This window comes from Pelodiscus sinensis, chromosome 6 (genome assembly GCF_049634645.1).
Source record: "Pelodiscus sinensis isolate JC-2024 chromosome 6, ASM4963464v1, whole genome shotgun sequence".
Lineage (NCBI taxonomy): Eukaryota > Metazoa > Chordata > Testudines > Trionychidae > Pelodiscus > Pelodiscus sinensis.
In genome coordinates, this window is record NC_134716.1 from 74324093 (window position 1) to 74343835 (window position 19743).

Consider the following 19743-nt stretch of genomic DNA (forward strand, 5'->3'; position numbering starts at 1 on the left):
GGTAGGCCCACTGGTCAGTGAGGAGGGAGAAACAGTAACAGGAAACTTGGAAATGGCAGAGATGCTCAATGACTTCTTTGTTTCGGTCTTCACCGAGAAGTCTGTAGGAATACCTAACATAGTGAATGCTAGTGGGAAGGGGGTAGTTTTAGAAGGTAAAATAAAAAAAAACAAGTTAAAAATCACCTAGAAAGTTAGATGCCTACAAGTCATCAGGGCCTGATGAAATGCATCCTAGAATACTCAAGGAGCCGATAGAGGAGGTATCTGAGCCTCTAGCGATCATCTTTGGAAAATCATGGGAGACGGGAGAGATTCCAGAGGACTGGAAAAGGGCAAATATAGTGCCCATCTATAAAAAGGGAAATAAGAACAACCCAGGAAACTACACACCAGTTAGTTTAACTTCTGTGCCAGGGAAGATAATGGAGCAAGTAATTAAGGAAATCCTCTGTAAACACTTGGAAAGTGGCAAGGTAATAGGGAACAGTCAGCATGGATTTCTAAAGAATAAATCATGTCAGACTAATTTGATAGCTTTCTTTGATAGAATAATGAGTCTTGTGGATAAGGGAGAAGCGGTGGATGTGGTATACTTAGACTTTAGTAAGGCGTTTGATACGGTCTCACATGATATTCTTATCAATAAACTAGGTAAATACAACTTAGATGGGGCTATTATAAGGTGGGTGCATAACTGGCTGGATAACTGTACTCAGAGAGTAGTTATTAATGGTTCACAATCCTGCTGGAAAGGCATAACAAGTGGGGTTCCGCAGGGGGTCTGTTTTGGGACCAGCTCTGTTCAATATCTTCATCAACGATTTAGATATTGGTATAGAAAGTATGTTTATTAAGTTTGCAGCTGATACCAAGCTGGGAGGGGTTGCGACTAATATGGAGGATAGGGTCATAATTCAAAATGACCTGGACAAATTGGAGAAATGGTCTGAGGTAAATAGGATGAAGCTTAATAAAGACAAATGCAAAGTGCTCCACTTAGGAAGGAACAATCAGTTTCATACATACAGAATGGGAAGCGACTGTCTGGGAAGGAGTACGGCAGAAAGGGATCTAGGGGTCATAGAGAACCACAGGCTGAATAAGAGTCAGCAGTGTGATGCTGTTGCAAAGAAAGCAAACATGATTCTGGGATGCATTAACAGGTGTTTTGTGAGGAAGACACGAGAAGTCATTCTTCCTCTCTATTCTGCGCTGGTTAGGCCTCAGTTGGAGAATTGTGTCCAGTTCTGGGCACCGCATTTCAAGAAAGATGTGGAGAAATTGGAGAGGGTCCAGAGAAGAGCAACGAGAATAATTAAAGGTCTAGAGAACATGACCTATGAGGGAAGGCTGAAGGAATTGGGTTTGTTTACTTTAGAAAAGAGAAGACTAAGGGGGGACTCGATAGCCATTTTCAGGTATCTAAAAAGGTGTCATAAGGAGGAGGGAGAAAACTTGTTCATCTTGGGCTCTGAGGATAGAACAAGAAGCAATGGGCTTAAATTGCAGCAAGGGAGGTTTAGGTTGGACATTAGGAAAAAGTTCCTAACTGTCAGGGTAGTCAAACACTGGAATAAATTACCCAGGGAGGTAGTGGAATCTCCATCTCTGGAGATATTTAAGAGTAGGTTAGATAAATGTGTATCAGGGATGGTCTAGACAGTATTTAGTCCTGCCGTAAGGGCAGGGGACTGGACTCGATGACCTCTCGAGGTCCCTTCCAGTCCTAGTAATCTATGATTCTATGATTAAATATTTTCTGGACAAATGATCACATCTGCTGAGGCAGAATCCATGTCTTAAAGCTTTAGCAAGGTGTGGAAGTGATGAATGACCTATTTAATACTTCAGGATGACCATAGTTCTTGAGGTTGTTAGGAGTACACTGTGCAAAATTACTTTTGATAAACTGATCAAAGTGAGATAATTTTAGTGATGAGAAACAAAATATGCTAAACTATGTAAGTAATGACTACTGATGTAAACATGTAACTTGAGTATTTCCTAGACGAAGTAAACCAGGGCTAATAGTCTTACCTGCATATCATAACTGACTGAGATGGTTAATGCTGTACTGAAGTCTCTAACCACCTGCAGACTGATTAAACTGGTCTTTTTATTAGCCACAGCCAGACGAGATCCCACAGCAAAATATATCAGGCCATGAGGAGCATCACTTTCTGGGACAGTTACATATGCAAATCTTGCACTGTTGTTTAGTGCTGCTCCTGAGCTTACTTCATATAACTCAACCAAAAAATAAGTTTCAAATTCAGGTACCTGCAAACAAGTGAGAATTTCCAGATCATTATAATGTTCATTAATTCTAAGAGGACTATGCAGTAAAGAATGTATTCCATCCTTTTTTAAAAGGTTCTCCTATTGTTATACTGTCTCCGCACTGAATTACTCATTCACTTCAAAGATATTATAAGGATGATAAAGTACAATCCCAAAAGAGGTAGTGCTTCTATGAACACCACTATGTAACAAGTAGTAGAGAAGTCATATAGTCTTTCACATCTAACCCCATACAATAGCCTAACAGCATATATGATATGATATATCGCATGTACTTCCAGAATGCTGTGAAACAAGTCAAAATTTAAAATTAATGGAATAGCACATATGCAGTCCCTTTAATTCCTTTTTGTAGTTGTAAAAAATGTGCACTGCCATGTGTTAAATGAATTGAAAGTGGAAAATTTGCATGTCTGTATAAGTACAGGTTTTTGCCCTCTCAACTAATTGTGATTATTATTCAAGTTGGAACTTAGGTTTCAAGTGTTTGAAAAAAAAATGGTGTGTGAATGAACCTCAAAAGGTTCAAAAGCTTGGCTAAGCTTTTTCACAGTTTCCAAGTCTACAACTCTAGGCTGAAAATATCATAAAATAGACTCTCCTGTGTCACTTCGTGTACTTCTCATTTTCCGACAGTCTGGAAATACAGTATGATGTATTTCTATAGTCACATAACAGAGAATTTGATTATGAAATATCAAAATGTTATTTTTCAATGTTTTACTGAATACAGTATAGCATGTGATTGGTTTAGAAAATAAAATAATAAATACAGTAAGATACATTTTCAATAGGGCCTCGACTGGTCTCTGATTTTGTACCCAAATGTACAAATAATGTAACAAATCAGTTAGTTAGATATCTAAATATCATGTACAACTCCTATTTTAGGCAAGCATTAAGCTTCAGACAAAGATAGAGGAAGCTTTTGAAAATTTAGCCCTGGACAAGCAAAAAGCAACTTATTTTGTTTTGCTCTTTAATGAAGCGAGAGCAGTGAACACACTATAACTTACCGTCTCTTTATAAATATTGCTTTGTTTTTAAATTCTGACACTTTTTTGAGAATACTAGCTTATTCTCAGCCAAAACACGATCCAATTGTTAGCAGGCAGAATCAATACAATTGAGGCTGAACTAGACACAGTAGGGGACAGGTGCTGCAACCTTCAAAATTCATAGTGAGCGTTAACTAGTACCATAGAAAGTGATAGTTAATTTGTACCATACCTGTGTTCATTTACAATGTAACAATACACAGAAACAGTATTGAAAAATCCTTTATCTTATCATTCTTGTATAACTTCAATAACTGCAGCCTTCTCTAGGGCCAAGTCCTCAGCCCATTCACAAGTTTTTAATTAGCCGTTCCTCAGGTAAAGCAGCAATTGAACAAAATGGGAGTTTGTGCAAGGACTGAAAAGAAAGTGAGTAAGGGCTTCCAGACATCCCCTTTGAATTTTATGTTCTCTCAATCAGGGCTCATTTTTAAATATTTGTAAGTAAGACATGATGCTATATACATATGAATAAACTACTCACATTATCAGGTTCTATTTCAATGGAAATGCCACATATTGTTTGGCCTGCCATGCAGGTGGTAACCCCTAATACAGCCAATAATTCATTTGCCAGGTTTACTCCATCCTTTTGAAGGACAACAGATGTTTTATTAAAGGTTACCCTCCAAAAGATCTTCACATCTTCAAAAGCCCTATGAGCAAAGCAAAACAGGATAAATGCATGGAAAATAGCAGACACTGCTTCAGGGAAGCTAAACCAGATAGATACATTCTTCTTTTATTAATAATGCAAATTAAACACTGGAAAGCAAAATACTTTCAGAAGTAAAAATATTTTTCTTTTTGCTGTATGTTATTTCCTCTTATATTAATTGAAGTCATAGCAATGTCAGTCAGTTATCAGGAAGCAAGCTAGATATAGGTCACAGCAAGTCACTTAAGCATGTGCTTAACTGAAGTCATGGGTCTATCCATGTGGTTAAGGTTAAGCCTGTGTTTAAGTACGTTGATGAACAGGGATCCTAGATTGTAAGCATTCTGAAACAGGCATTAACTTTCCTATGTGTCTGAAAATCACCTTGTATACTTGAGAGCATGTATAATGCATAAAAGTATACATACAGTGTGTGGCAATACACATATACATATTGGCACACATGTATCTTACTAAATACAAATACTGCTACTCAGACCTATTGTATAGTAACCAAGTAGACCAAAGTCTGGAGACCTTTTTTTAGCCAATCAAACAATTAATTTCTTATTTCAGCTGCTATGTGTATTGGTTAGGGAAATATTTAATTCTCGTGTTTCTGTTTAGTTCCAGTACACTATCAATCACGTTTTAAATTTATGAAGCAAAATTTACCAAATTACAACAAATGATTAGAGCAGTTGAAGTTAAAGTTTTATTATAAAATTCCATGATAACCTCTTCTGCTAATAGCAGCTTCCTTGATTTCAACACAGCACATTACAGCATGTGGGGATAGCACTTTTGTCAGCCATTGCCTGCACCTGTTTGGTTGCCTTGTAACAATCAGCTGCACCTTCCTGTTTTCAGAATCTTCATCAAGTACAAGGCCACTTTGTACCTCTGCACTGAATCCCAAAATGCCATTTTGAAGATCATTCCCTATATAAAAACAGTCCATTAAACTGGTTAGGAAGCAAGTAAAGTTGAGGATAAGTTGTACATATTTAATACAGGTAGAACTGTTTAAAAATTTTTTAAAACATACTCAAGGTATGCTACCAAGCACATGAAGAGCCAAATTACCAAGAGGAACAAAGAATGCACCCACAACATCTTCCTTCAAACACATAAAATATCTCATGTGTTTCTAAATTTAGCTAGAAACCCAAGTGAAACATATACATTTTAATTGTGAGGATTGCCTTTTAACTGAGAAAATAGCTAATTTTGAAAGCTAATTTCCAGCCAAATACCTAGGAAAACTGAGGTCTGGAAAAGCATTTGGGTTTTTCTAGCTTTGCTCCCATTGATTTCAATGTGTCCAATTCCAGGCCAGCATTTACTGTTGAAAATCTCACCTGTAACATCTTTACAGAATGACCCACTGACTTAGAATAACTTCTGCCCATCGCAATCATTTAAAAATACATTAATGCTTAAGGATCTCCCTATAATGATAGCATAACTCTACACGGGGGAAGAAACAGACTTTTTGTTAATAAAGTCAACTGGTAAGAGACTTCGGAACTGGTTCAGCACGGCATGTTTGTCACCTTACTTCCGCATAATATTGTTTCTTGACCTTGTTACCGGCACTCATTTAATTTAGACCATAAGCTTAGCGCATCTTACATACCTATGACATTATACAATTAATTTTTTAAATACAAATTGCATTCATGCAATTATGGCACTGACTTGTAAATAGCAAATTGCATGCATGTGCATGTACATGAACAACTGAGCTATGTCTAGACTGGAAAGTTTTTCCGCAAAAGCACCTGCTTTTGCAGAAAAACTTGCCAGCTGTCTACACTGGCCGCTTGAATTTGCGCAAGAACACGGACGATCTAATGTAAGATTGTAAGTGTTCTTGTGCAAATACTATGCTGCTCCCACTCGAGAAAAAGCCCTCTTGCGCAAATGCTTTTGCGCAAGGGGGCCAGTGTAGACAGCTAAAAACTGTTTTGCACAAAAAAGCCCCGATGGCGAAAATGGTGATCGGGGCTTTCTTGCGCAAAACCGCGTCTAGATTGGCACGGACGCTTTTCTGCAAAAAGTGCTTTTGCGCAAAAGCGACCATAACAATCTAGACACTCTTTTCCACAAATGCTTTTAATGGAAAAACTTTTCGTTAAAAGCATTTGCGGAAAATCATGCCAGTCTAGACATTGCCCTGTAGTAACTGTGAATATAAAAGAAGCATGTAATTGCACACACATTTGACATTCTATCCCTGGATATGTTTTTCTGCTAGCTGTGTACTCTCTTCCAAGAACACAATTAAATCCTTAGCCCCTAAGAGCCACCTCAGAATATTAAAAGTATGTTGCTTGATTTCAATTTCTAAAGATCCTGTTATCACTGTTCTTATCCTGTCACAACCCCTACATTATACTCTCTACAAAAACAGTGTTTAAAAACAACGTGAAATAAAAGTTCTTTAAACTCAAACTATTCCTCAAGATTCATATATGAAAAAGCTCTCTGTGCAAACTATATGGGAAAATGTATGGTAGCTATTTACAGTAAACCAGAGTTCTGGTAGTAACCTCTGGCATTAGGATGCAATCACAGAGAAAAGCACTTAGCTCACTGGCAGATTTAATCTACAATAATCATTATGATCCATATGCTACTCTCCATTTCCAGAAGCAGAGAAGTAGCAAAAGGTAAAAAGGTGGGATCTGACAGGCACTATAGAGACAATGCTCCATATATCTACAAATTCTCAAGGTTTGAGAACAAAATACCTTGCCTATCCCACAGAAAGGAATTCCAATCTTAATGGAATTTACCAGAGGAACTCAATTAGATAGACTTACATGTTAAATTATATTGCATATATGCAAATGAACCTCTGAAAACAAAAACACTACCTGTGATAATTATTGCTGCAAAAGCTGCAAACCCATCTTCATCTTTTCCCTCTACAATCTGAGCTCCACCTTGAGGGTCTGAGAGGAAAACATAGAAGAATTCTTGCCCTTCCGGCTCATCATCGTCAAGAATTCTGATAGACACTTTGCTTTCTTTTTCTCTATCCAGTAGTGTCACAGATATTATTTGTTCCTCAAAGTCCATCCCTTCAGTCGCCCATGTAAGGTTAGAACTTCCATAAACATTCTCAAAAGGAAATTTATCTATTCCACCCTGTGCACTCACTCCTCCAAAAGTTTTAACAGTTACTTTGACATCACCAGCAAAGCCCTGGGTCCTTCTGATATGAAGCATCACTGTGTTGGGTGCGCTATTGTTTGAGTCTTCCTCAGTATAAATAAACCCTGGCCCAAGGCTGATGATTCCATGAACAATATCACTGGCCAATATGGTAATTGCCGCAACACTAAAACTGGGATTCAAACGTGGATTCCTATTAGGATTATATTTTTCTATTGCCAAAACTTCAACTGAAGTTAAATTTACAAAAAATACTTCATCCATCTCAGAAACAGTGTCATCGATTATTGATATTTCAATTACAGCATCTGCCTGAAAGGGTCCAAACACAAGCTCTCCATTTTGAACAGGTCTAAAGTCTTCTAATAGTTTGGCACTTCCTGCAATAGTATCATAGGTCAATTTAGTAAGGTTGCTTTGGAAACCAAACAATCTTTGGACATGCAATCTGATCATCTGAACATCTTCTTCAACCGTAACATGTCTTGAGTTTGGAGAAAATTGGAAGACACCCATTGGCTCAATTTCAGCTACTGTGAATCCTGATCTGAAAAGAAAACACAAAAGTTGAATTAAGAAACACCAAGTTCTCCATTAAAAATGATGGGGTCTGATTCTCTGTTGTCTTGCATTTTACGCAGTGGTTTTTGATGCAAGAAGTTGGGTGTAAAAAATGTTACCATACCAGAAAGTTCCTTATGCAGAATTCAGTAGGCTTTCAATAATCTGGAACCTTTGGGACCTAGGTGGTGCCGGATTATCGGATATGACGGACTATCAGGAGGTACTATAAACTGGTTACACACACACACACACACACACACACACACACACACACACACACACAGAGTATATACTGTATATAAAGTGTTTTTAACCCTTTTTATTGTAGCACAAGCACTGTCGAGCATCACACAATGCCAGTGGCAGTGACTTGGTCCCACCTGGTTTCGCTCGGTTCAGCTGCTGCCGCTGCTGCCTTGTGACTCGTTTTTTGCCAAAGCTCACTCACTAGGCTCTTGCCATTTTGATAACGGATTATCAGGAGTGCCATACAATTGGAATTCGGACTATTGCAGTTTTACTGTAGCTTGGTACATGGAGGGGAAAGGGAGGAGTTATGACAATGTGTCAGAGAAGGTAAGAAGGGAGTGTTCTTGCACAAGTCAGTGTAAAGAACTTTCAAGCCTTTCCACTTGTACTGCAGGCTAAGGCAAGAACAACAATCATTATGGCCTATATTCAAACTTTCACTTCCAGAAGCAGAGAAAGCACAAAGAAAGGTATGGGGCATGGAAATAGAGAGTCCCTCCACCCACTCCTCCACAGATTTTCCCTCACTTTAAACCTTGCAGAAGCTACTCCACAGAAGACTAGGGAGGCAGTGGGGAAATGGGAAGAAAGTCAGGGTCAGGGGAACAGATATTCTCTACATTAATGGCTCCCCTCAATGTCATGCGATTGTAGGGTGTGATGAGCCAGGAGCTAGGAGAGGAGAAAGAAAGAAAATGAATATAGATGATCAGGTTTAGAGAGGTATTATTTATGGCATCTTTAATTTTACATAGTGTGATTCTGCAGAGCCAGCCTTGGAATACTTTAATTAATGAATAAGAAGAAAAACTAGATTGGGTTTTGCTTAGTCCAAATGGTTGTAACCAGATCAGAATTTTCATTGCCTACATCCATCCATCTATGATGTCTATGCAATTAACCAAGAATGTGTGTAATACCCTTACCTCAGGTGAGCCCCACCAGACACATTACTGTATACTGATGTTAGATGGACAGCAAATGCCTCAGGTCCATTTAAGCTTGGAGTAACATGAAATGAAATTACTTTGCTTTGTTCACCATAAGAAAATGTAACATTACCTGGAAAAAAAGAGTGAAGCAACAGTTCACAAACTGTTAAACAGGAATCCCCATTTTACCTCTGAACACAGGGAAATGTAAGTTTTTAATCATACTCCTGCTCAATCTAGGGAAGCGGAAATCTGCATGACAAAATACAGTGCCATTTCTTTATGTAAGCGGGGGAATGGTCCCGCTATTGTGGGGAACTTTCCTGGCTTCTATACCACCCCGGTGAAATGGACCAGCAAAAGGATCTGAGTCCCCGCTCCCACTTCCTTTACCCCACAGCTTCCCTGATCTTGAGGGTTCCCCCTCCACTCTCCTGAGTAGCAGAGTCCACGAAACCCCAACAAGGCTGGGCCCAGGTTTCCTGGGGCTTAATCCCTGACCTTGTAGTCACTAGGGGCAGGAGTTAGGGTGTCCCCACTCTGAGGTGCTCTCTTCACACTGAATGCTTTCTTGGACCAGTGATCATTTCATAAAGTTCAAAGCAAATAAAATTTATTAAACATCAACTGATTAAAGAGAAAAGAATAAGAAAAAATGAGAATGGGTAAATGAGAACACACAGCCCTGCTCTGTAGCACAGGGCCATCAAAACAGCAGTCTGCAGAGTGTAAGGACAGTCCACAGTCTCTTCCTTATAGGACCCTTAGAGGCCCTGGATGTGCTGCAGGGGGCTGCAGGCTGGATACGCTTGCTCTGGCACTGACCACACAGCCTCAAGCTCTAAGGGTATGTCTACACTACAGCGCTAATTCGAACTAACTTAATTCGAACTTAGTTAATTCGAACTAACGGATCCAGACTAAAAAACTAGTTCGAATTAGCTAGTGGAACTAGCATGTCCACATTAAGTGGACCCTGAACCGGGGTTAAGGATGGCCGGAAGCAGTGCCGGCAGGGCATCAGATGAGGACTTAGAGCGTGGAGCTGCTGCCTCAGGTTAGCTGAGGGCTGTGCTTAAAGGGACCCGACCCCCACCCCGGACAGACAGTTCTCAGGGGTGCCCCGCTTGCAAAGCAGTCCTGGCTTGGAGTGCCCTGAGTGCCCACACTGGGCACATCACAGCACTCGGCCATCAGACCAGCTGCACTTGCCACAGGCTGCCATCTGGGGAGAGGGGGTAATTGGGGGGCTGCAGGAGAACTTCCACCCCCAGAAGCCCGCAGAGCCAGCTCAGTCCTCCCCATCAGGGGCTCATACCCCATTCCTCCCTCACCTCCTTCCACTTACCCTTCCCTAGCCCCCCTTCCTGATGTACAAAATAAAGTAAACGTGTGGTCAAAAATAGAATCTCTCTTTATTGAACAAAACTCGGGGAGACTGGGAAAAGGATGTGGGAGAGGGGAAGAGAAAGGGTAGGAGAGGGGAGGGCAACTAAAATGATCTCAGGTTTGGAAGAGGTCCCATATGAAGAGAGGCTAAAGAGACTGGGACTTTTCAGTTTAGAAAAGAGGAGACTGAGGGGGGATATGATAGAGGTCTATAAAAGCATGAGTGGGGTGGAGAGGGTGCATCAAGAAAAGTTCTTCATTAGTTCCCATAATAGAAGGGCTAGAGGACACCAAAGGAAAGGAATGGGTAGCAGGCTTCAAACTAATAACAGAAAGTTCTTCTTCACAAAGCAAAGAGTCAACCTGTGGAACTCCTTGCTGCAGGAGGCTGTGAAGGCTAGAACTAGAACAGAGTTTAAAGAGAAGTGAGATAAAGTCATGGAGGTTGGGTCCATGGAGTGGTATTAGCCAGGGGGTAGGAGTGGTGTCCCTGCCCAAAGTTTGTGGAAGGCTGGAGAGGGATGGCATGAGACAAATGGCTTGGTCACTGTCTTCGGTCCATCCCCTCCAGGATCCCTAGGGTTGGCCGCTGTCGGCAGACAGGCTACTGGGCTAGATGGACCTTTGGTCTGACTCAGTACGGCCATAGTAAGCTCAGGGCTCAGGGTCGGGGATCTCAGTGGACCACCTTGATTTTCATGCACACCTGCTCCTGGGTGGCCAGGCTGGCAGCTCTCCTGCCCTAGATGGCCACTTTCCTGTGCCTAGTGCGGAGGTCGTGGACAAGGTCCACGATGTCCGCATTAGACCAGGCAGGTGCCCTCCTCTTGCGGTCCCGGGCAAGCTCCCGGGAGCTGCCAGCCTGGTCCCGGGAAGACGGGGAGGGAGAGAGGGAGGGGGCACCGGGTGCCTGGCTCGAGCCGTGCCAGGTGCAGGGTCTGGCTGGCTGGCAGGGTCTGCTGGCAGGCTTGCACCTGGCACGGGCACCGTAGCCAGCCCGTGCCCCTTTAAGGGGTCCGGGGCCGGGAAGGGAGCAATAGAGTTTCCCTGGTGTTGGCCTGAGTGGCCACCAGGGAAAGCTGGGGAGGGCTAGCCTCCCACTAGTTCAAATTAAGGGGCTACACAGCCCTTAATTCGAACTAGTAAGTTCGAACTAGGCTTAGTCCTCGTATAATGAGGTTTACCTAGTTCGAACTAAGCGCTCCGCTAGTTTGAATTAAGTTCGAACTAGCGGAGCGCTAGTGTAGCGCCTATCAAAGTTAATTCAAACTAACGTCCGTTAGTTCGAATTAACTTTGTAGTGTAGACATACCCTAAGTGGCCAGACCTCTCTCCCAGTCTGGCCTGCTGGGCCTCTTGGCTGGTGATATCTCCCTGCCCAGAGCCTCTCCCCACACTTTGCTGGTCCCAGCTGCTCACCACACCCAGCCGCAAGCTGTGCTGCTTTGCCAGTCTTCAGCTCCTTGCGTTGCTTCTCTGTCCCTTTTGGCTCTCTGAGTACTGCCGGTCTGCTGCTCAACACAGGGTATGCGCTCCTTGAGCTGTGTGTGCCTGGCTCTGTTGCTGCAAAACTGCCCCTCAGCACAGCTTGCACTCCTTGGGCTGTCTGTGCCTGGCTCTGTTGCTGCAGGACTTCTTCTCCATACCGCTTGCTCCTCTTAGCAGTCTCTCAGCTCTCTCCTTGCTCAGAGAGACCCAGAACAATCCCAGCTCACATGGAGGCCGGGGCCTGGCCTCTCACTTTCCTCACTGGCCTGTCCTACCTGTCAATCAGGCCGAGCTGGAGTGTTGGCTGCTTTCCATTGTCTCTGGGGTCTGTCAGTCTCAGGGCCCTAATTTCTCATGGACCCTTCCCCTTTTGACACTGGGAGCTGGCGAACCAAAAACTCCCACAGAGTTTTAGTAAGGGGCTAACAGTCCCCTTATATTTATAAAGCAGTTCTTAGAGATATAACAAAGTGCATATCTCACTAAGGTAGGGGTGAGCAAGATGCAGCCCATGGGCTGGATTTGGCCCAGGGGCTGCCCTGTCAGGACCTTCGGGCACAGAGCTGCCTCACTCCACTTTAAGCAGCACTCTGACCTTAGCACTGGGGGGGGAGGCTTCATGTGATGCCCCTGCCCCCAGCACAATTTCTCTGCTCTGGCCAATAGGACCACCACCTTTCCTCCCCACCTCACCCACCTCTGAAGCAAAGCACCATAGGGAGCAGACAAACACTTTAAGTGATCTGGAGCTGCTGGCAGGCAGGGATCCTGCCTCAGGATCCTGCAGGACTGCTGGCTGGGATCTGCCAAGGTAAATGCCTCCCAGACAGAGCCTGTCACTGACACCCCATGCCCTTTCTTGCGCCCCAACTCCCTGTTCCAGCTGATCAACCCTCCTGCCCTATGTCATCAACCAAACCCTCTGCACCCCCCTCCTCCAGGTGACAATTCCTTCCTAGTTGCTGCATCCCCTCCTACACTTCTTTCCCATGTCAGAATGCTCTCCTTCACCCATACCTCCTCCCAGACCCCATCAAAAATTATTGCCCATCCCTACACTGAGGTGTACATGAGGTTTTCCTTATTCAAAAAGAACCCTTACTGCTTACAGAAAAAAAAATCAGACCATACCTTTTATTCTAACAATGATATCTTATTTAAAAAAGGGAGCATGAGCTATACAAAAATATTAGAGCAACAACTGAAGTGGAGCTAATCAGACATCGAAATTCTGTAGCTCTGAGTATACTATAAGATGACAGTACTCACCAAATCCAGGTGTAATATTGCCAGGATGAACAAACTCCGGGATTGAATGAAGTGGGTATCCAGAAGTCCAGCTAACTGTTACAGAGCCATACACTCCTTTTCTGATGATCACAGCTTGGCCTGTCCCTTTTGCAATGTTTGTAAGTTGTAAAATAAGAGACTCAAAACCAACCTAGAGAAACATATAACATGTTTCTATTAGAACAAAATGGGAATATCTAATACTGCATGTGTGTGTGTGTGTGTGTGTGTGTGTGTGTGTGTGTGTGTGTTTAGTAGAAATATAACTATATATAAATCTAACTTCAAGATTTCTGAGACTCACTCGTAGTTCTGGAAACAGGTAATCAACAGGACTCTCAGATTTCTGTGTTAAAAGATGCCAATGTATAAATAAGTACATGATATCTATTCTTAAGTGGCGCGGGAGAGGGGGGAGGAGCTTCCTTAACCCTCTTGGAAAGGAGCTTTTATGTGGTTTGTAGGTGTGCATACAGACAGAAAATAAATTATCAGTTGTAACTTTGATGAAAAAAGGCTAAGGTTAAATGATACTGTTCAGCAGATATTCATTCCAGCCATTGGCTTTGTTTTTGAGCTACAACTGGAGCTAAAAGGGTTATTCTAAAAGTGGTAATATAAGTGGCATCCACATGGTAATAAAGAAAGCTTAACAAAAGAATTATGTGAATAAAGTTAAATTATAAATTGAGGAAGGAAGGAAGATCCAAGACAAAAGATCTGAAATAATTTAATATAAATATCAATAGAATTTAAGAGGTAAGACATTGATATGATATTATCTGTTTCCAGCATATTGGGAAGGAAACTGAGGCAGAGCACCCTTTATTATGGACCAATCTTGTCATTATTTACCTCCATATAACCACAATAAAATATGCTGGAGCAGAATTTGACTCTGTATAGCTAACACAATGCAATAGTGTCAAGCTTTATATTTGCAAACAGTGTTAAATCTTTCTTGACATATTCTACTAAGCAAGATATAAGATTCACTACTTAACCTAAAGAAAGGCTATTGTCTGGACTCAACGTTTTTTTCTTAAAATTCTTAATTCTTCAGCTTTATGAAAACACAGGCATTGATTAACTGCAAACATGTCTAGTACGATATACCAGCTACTTTCACAGTTAACAGATTAAAGGGCCTTTTTAAAAATGTGTCAAAAATTAATACATTCAGAAACTATATATATAAAATTTTTGAGGTGTTGTAAAATGTTTATTAGATCCTGGATATGTACTATAGAGGTAACAGCTGTGATGGCTGTCAGCCATTAAACTGATTTTGATCACAAAACAAATGTTAGCAGCATAAAAATCCAATACCCAGGCCTCTAGTAACAGAACTATTTGGACTTGCCCTCTAGTGGTAAACTTGTTTCTCTGCAGCCTGGCTGTTACCTGAGAATTGGCTGCTTCTTCCGGAATGAGAAAAGTAGCTGATTTTGCTCTTTCTATTATTGTAGGCACATAATTGGCACTTCTATTGATCAGGCTTGCGTTGGTCAGTTCCAGAGTGACATTCAAGCCCAGTAAGAGAAACACCTTTAATGGAACCATTTAAATGTTAAAGCCAGTAATTTTATTCAGCTGAAAACTACTCTATTCAATTAAGTAACAGAAACCACCTGTAGCTCCTTTAAATAGGACCCTACACTGAGAAGCATTATACTTGCAAGCAGTTTGAAATGTATCTTCATCAAAATCATTACACAAATGTCAATACTTGAAGGCTGACTAACAGCAGTTTTATACAATATGGCTACGTCTACACTGGCCCCTTTTCCGAAAGGGGCATGTTAATTTCACAGGTCGTAATGGAGAAATCCGCGGGGGATTTAAATATCCCCCGCGGCATTTAAATAAAAATGTCCGCCGCTTTTTTCCGGCTTTTAGAAAAGCCGGAAAAGAGCGTCTACACTGGCCCCAATCCTCCGGAAAAAAAGCCCTTTTCCGGAGGATCTTATTCCTTTGAAGCAGCGGACATTTTTATTTAAATGCCGCGGGGGATATTTAAATCCCCCGCGGATTTCCCTATTACGACCTGTGAAATTAACATGACCCTTTCGGAAAAGGGGCCAATGTAGACGAGACCAGTAAGTCTTTGGTGCAGGGATTATCTCTTCTTATAGGTTCACACAGTACCTGCTCTGGAACTCAGTCACAGAATAGGAAATGTAGAGCACAGAGCAGAGTGAGGCTAGTGTATTTAAAGCTATGCACATCAACCCACATATGAGGGCAAATACCAGCTGTTGAGGCTACTACAAGCCTGAGGATTCAGTCTTTCAGAACCAAGCAGCTTTCTCCAGTAAATAGCCCCTTCCGAAAGCATACTCGGGAGAAGTTTTGCACCTACACAACATAATTTAACACTGAAAACATGAATGATGCACAGAAAGGGATATAGGTGCAGGCTCAGGAATACACACAGCCTTGGTTTTATACTTCATTCTTATTCTGAAAACCACATTTTCTTTGAACACAACTGTCCATAAATAATGCAAAATCCAGATGATCAAAAATGTCTCTCTCTCCCCCTACCAACATATACTGTTCATCACCATCAAATGTCTTATTCAGTAACATTCTAAAAACGATGTAGGCATATATTTAGGTAACAACACTAGAGAAGTCTAAAGGACACTACAGACCTGGCTGCTTATTGGCACTCTCTTCACACCAAAGTTGGCACCATCTCTCACTAGCACACATCCTACTGTATTCTCAGGTGTCATTAGTAGTTCTCGATGAGATGAGATTCGGTACTCAACGCTCACATCTCCGAATGCCCCACCATGTCGAGTTACATTCATCTCAATGTGCCGGCTCAGGTCTCTCTCTACCAGTATTGACTGTCTATCAGAGTACACGGCAAACACTCCATGTGGTTCATCATTTGCTAATACAGTGAATCTTAAAGCTCTCTTTTCCTGATCCAAATCTGCTCCTCCTTCCACTGAAACCAGCTCCACCACATAATTCTCATCTACTTCTGGAACGTCATCTGGTAACAGATGAATAACGATCTCCGCTGCATTCTGCTTGTCAGCAATGGAGACAGAACCCCTAGTGGCAAGGAAGTCTCCTGTAGTATCAGAATCACTACTCAGCGTCCAGTGAACCTGAAATAAGTGACAACACATTGTTTACTAACTTGGAACCCCTCTGCAGTCAGGCATGTGGAGCAGAAGGTACAACAGTTAACAAGGCAATATAAAAAAGAAATAGGTAAAGTAACCAAAATCAGGGCCACAATCTGCTTTCCCTCCTTCCCCGCTTTCCCTCAGTGACCTGAACGTGGTGGTGTTCATTTTGGATATTCTTAAATATTTATTTTACAGGATTTTTAGGTCTTCTTTCAAAGTTTCTTGTTAATGGTCAAGACTCCTCTGCTGTTCTTTGTCTCTCGAATCCCCAGTATTTTTTGTTTTAAGAATGACAAAGTACTTAAAATCCAGGATATGGGTCTTTGACCTCTGCAGACATACAGCAAACAATTCCAGGTACATATAAAGCAGGCCAAATGTTCCTTACGGTAGAGTGCAAAATTTTTATTTTAGGTTTTGGGGTTTTTTTTTTTTAATCTTTTCCCTCTGTAAAGAATTCCAGCCAAATGAGAACAGGAAAACCCTTACTTCTCCATCAATATCAGATATTTTTAAAAAGAAAATTCCACAGATAATGTCCATTTTATAAGATAATGGATACTTTTTCTAAAAAGAACACCAAAAAATGATTGCACCAAAAAGGGAGTCCATGGTATTATATTACAAACAGCTTGCAGAGTTCTGAAGAAATTTAGGAGGCAACTGCCAAGTAATTTAGTAACTGTTCAAAATACAAAGGCCCATTTCCATCTGCTGTATGGCATGCAGTTGTCTGAGAAGATGCAGTGTATGTTGCTCTCTTTCTAAAAGATATTACTTTGGTTTAGAATGTATTTTTAAATATTCACCTGTCATAAGCATAGCAGAAGAGAAGGGGGAAGAGTGTGTCAAAACGAGCACTGGTTGCTCACATTTTGTCTGATCATTATAGAAATTGGACATGACTCTCCACACACTAACTAGTAGGGCCAAACCCCTCCTTCAATTATGCCATCTCCAAAAGAAATACATGAACACAGAATGAGGAGTGAGCAATCAAAAGACTTAAGACAGCTCTGGATTGCACCTGCTCTCCTATATGCATTCTAATGGAGGAAGACTTGGGATTATATTGTAAGTACCCACAAATGAGATTAACAATACCCGTATGTTCCCCAGAGTGCCTTGGACTCGTTTGATGAAAAGTGTAATATTCTCTGGCCCTTTCAATGCTGATGGTTCCTCATAGTTCTTACTAGACAATGATTCAGGAGCAAACTGCACAATTCCATTGGGGTCTCCAAATTTCTGTATCTAGAAAGCAGCAAATAAAATATGGGTCAGGGGAATATAACACTATTTAATTTAAGCACCACTTGGGAACTTGATGCTGGATTCAACAACTCACAAATCCATTAACCATCCCAACATTTTTCCCTAACAAATCTGAGAGTACCGAGGCAGCTGAAATGGAGAATGTATGAAAAGAAAAATAACCAATAGGAGAGCCGTGATTCCAGAATAAAATGATCTAGTATCAAACAAACAAACAAACACCACAGATAGGTAGCTACACTAAATCTACTAAGACCAGTTGTTTAATGGAAAAATCCTATGAAAGTCACAAAGAAAGATCAGTGTATTACTGTGGATTATAAATTGAATGCAAGTCAGTAATATTATGCTATCAGGAAACAGGACCTCTTGGTTTGTAATAATGGGAGTATGTATAAATAAAGTAAGCTAATTACTCTATTCTGCTTAGCAGTGCTTACAGAGGCACTGGTCAAGCTTTACTCAGCTTCCAACAATTCTTTTTTAAAATGACATATATGATCTGGGAAGACTTCAAAGATAAAAGGAAATGATAAAAGACTTTGAAAATAAATACTAAAAATAAGAGAAATTAAGGAATCTGAGTGTGTTCTCTTTTGTAGTGTTAACATCACGAAGAGGATGGGAATCTATCATCCTCTTTAGTCTTGAAGGACAGAACAAGCAGCTTACTGGATTCGCATTGCAGCAGGAAATTTCGAAATTAACAATTGTTGGACTGGATGGTACCTGCGTAGTGTGACACAGAACACTTCACATCTAGGTTTCTGATTCTTAACTTTGGTATGGTAATGGAAGTGAACTGATTTATTGGATTCAACCCAGCTCCTAGTGAATAGAAGTCACAACATTCACCAGAATCCAAATGGACACTAATTGGAACACTAGTTTGCAATCTCAGCAGTGGCACCACTGATTTAATGGCTTTGGAGACTGAATTCCCCCTCCTTCCTGCTAGAGATAGCCTCTCCAGATCCCAGACAATGCACACTGGTGAACAGAGCTAAACAAATACTAGTGATATTTATTCACCAAATAATATCTGGAGGATTAGGATGCAGTGTATGCACACACAAACACAATATTTAAACAGTATGCACACACAACAGAACTGGCAATCAAGGCTAATACATAATCATCAATCCATGCATTCTCCTTCCTTATTGGAGACTTCTCAAGCAAAGTAATAGATATTAAAACCACAGGGGGAAAACTCCAAATGGTACTCTCCAAAGAAAAGGGGGAAGGATGTAGGAAGAAAGAACTATTATAAACAGAATTATCAGTGGCTAATTTCCCTTATCGTACGTTCCTCTTCTTTCATTCTACTCAACAGCAGCAATCAGGGACAGTATATATCACTGAAAGAGAAGCTAAGTACTTTTAATGACCAACAAACGTCAGACATAAGTGATTCAACAGCTCCTACTAATAATGCCAGATGACAGTGTTGGGAGATGTGAGTTCTGAACCTGTGAAGTTTCCAGATAGAATGGCCTGATCATAAGCTAATGGACTACAGTATCTGACTGACTGAGCCACAGTGATTTTAATGGCATCCTGTCCTTGGGAACAACCTTAAAAAAAGGCCTAAATTTTTCTGATACTAGAACTTCAGAGCTGGCTTGTCATCTAGAAAGATAAGCTTCATCTCCTGCAATGGTGAGATCAGGACACGGTGTAGCTAAAACAATACATTCAGTGGACTAAGTATCCAGAATAAACTTGGGGAGATTCCAAGAACTGTTTTATTATTAAAAATAATGGGTAATAAAGAGTCATCATCATCAGGCACAGATCTTTAACTCAGTACGAGCAACAGTGAGGAAGACATAGATCTTTAACTTCTTGTGAACAGGGCTTAAAAGCACACATAAGGAGGACATGCACTTCCTTTAGTTAAGTGTGCCACACAAACACATAAAGACAAGCAGGACTATATTAAGAGAGTAATTATGCATAGGTCCTGTTTAATGTTGTGCCATGGGAAACACAAGAATGGAGTAAACCTTCAGGACGTCTCTGACTGGCGGGTAGAAGTTACTGTAAACTGATAATAAATTAGAGCTTCTGGAGGTAGAGAAGACCATGTCATCCATATTCATCTTTCTTCATTCCAAGGCAAAGTTGCAAAAGTAATTTGCTGTGGACTAACTTGCAATGAATCTGCCAATTCCCAGACAGCTTCCCTGAACTACTTA

General features: G+C 41.1%; 1 protein-coding gene across 1 annotated transcript in view; it reads right to left on the reverse strand.

Moving 5' to 3' along the window:
- Nucleotides 1-19743, reverse strand: part of ADGRV1 (adhesion G protein-coupled receptor V1) — a 391810-nt gene that overhangs the window by 207336 nt on the left and 164731 nt on the right. Inside the window, exons 69-77 of the mRNA XM_075932856.1 lie at nt 17372-17521; nt 15773-16243; nt 14520-14663; nt 13095-13266; nt 8943-9078; nt 6903-7750; nt 4845-4962; nt 3847-4018; nt 2041-2283 (exon numbers count right to left, since the gene is read on the reverse strand). Coding sequence (XP_075788971.1) covers nt 2041-2283; nt 3847-4018; nt 4845-4962; nt 6903-7750; nt 8943-9078; nt 13095-13266; nt 14520-14663; nt 15773-16243; nt 17372-17521 — 2454 coding nt within the window. The remainder of the gene's footprint in view (nt 1-2040; nt 2284-3846; nt 4019-4844; nt 4963-6902; nt 7751-8942; nt 9079-13094; nt 13267-14519; nt 14664-15772; nt 16244-17371; nt 17522-19743) is intronic.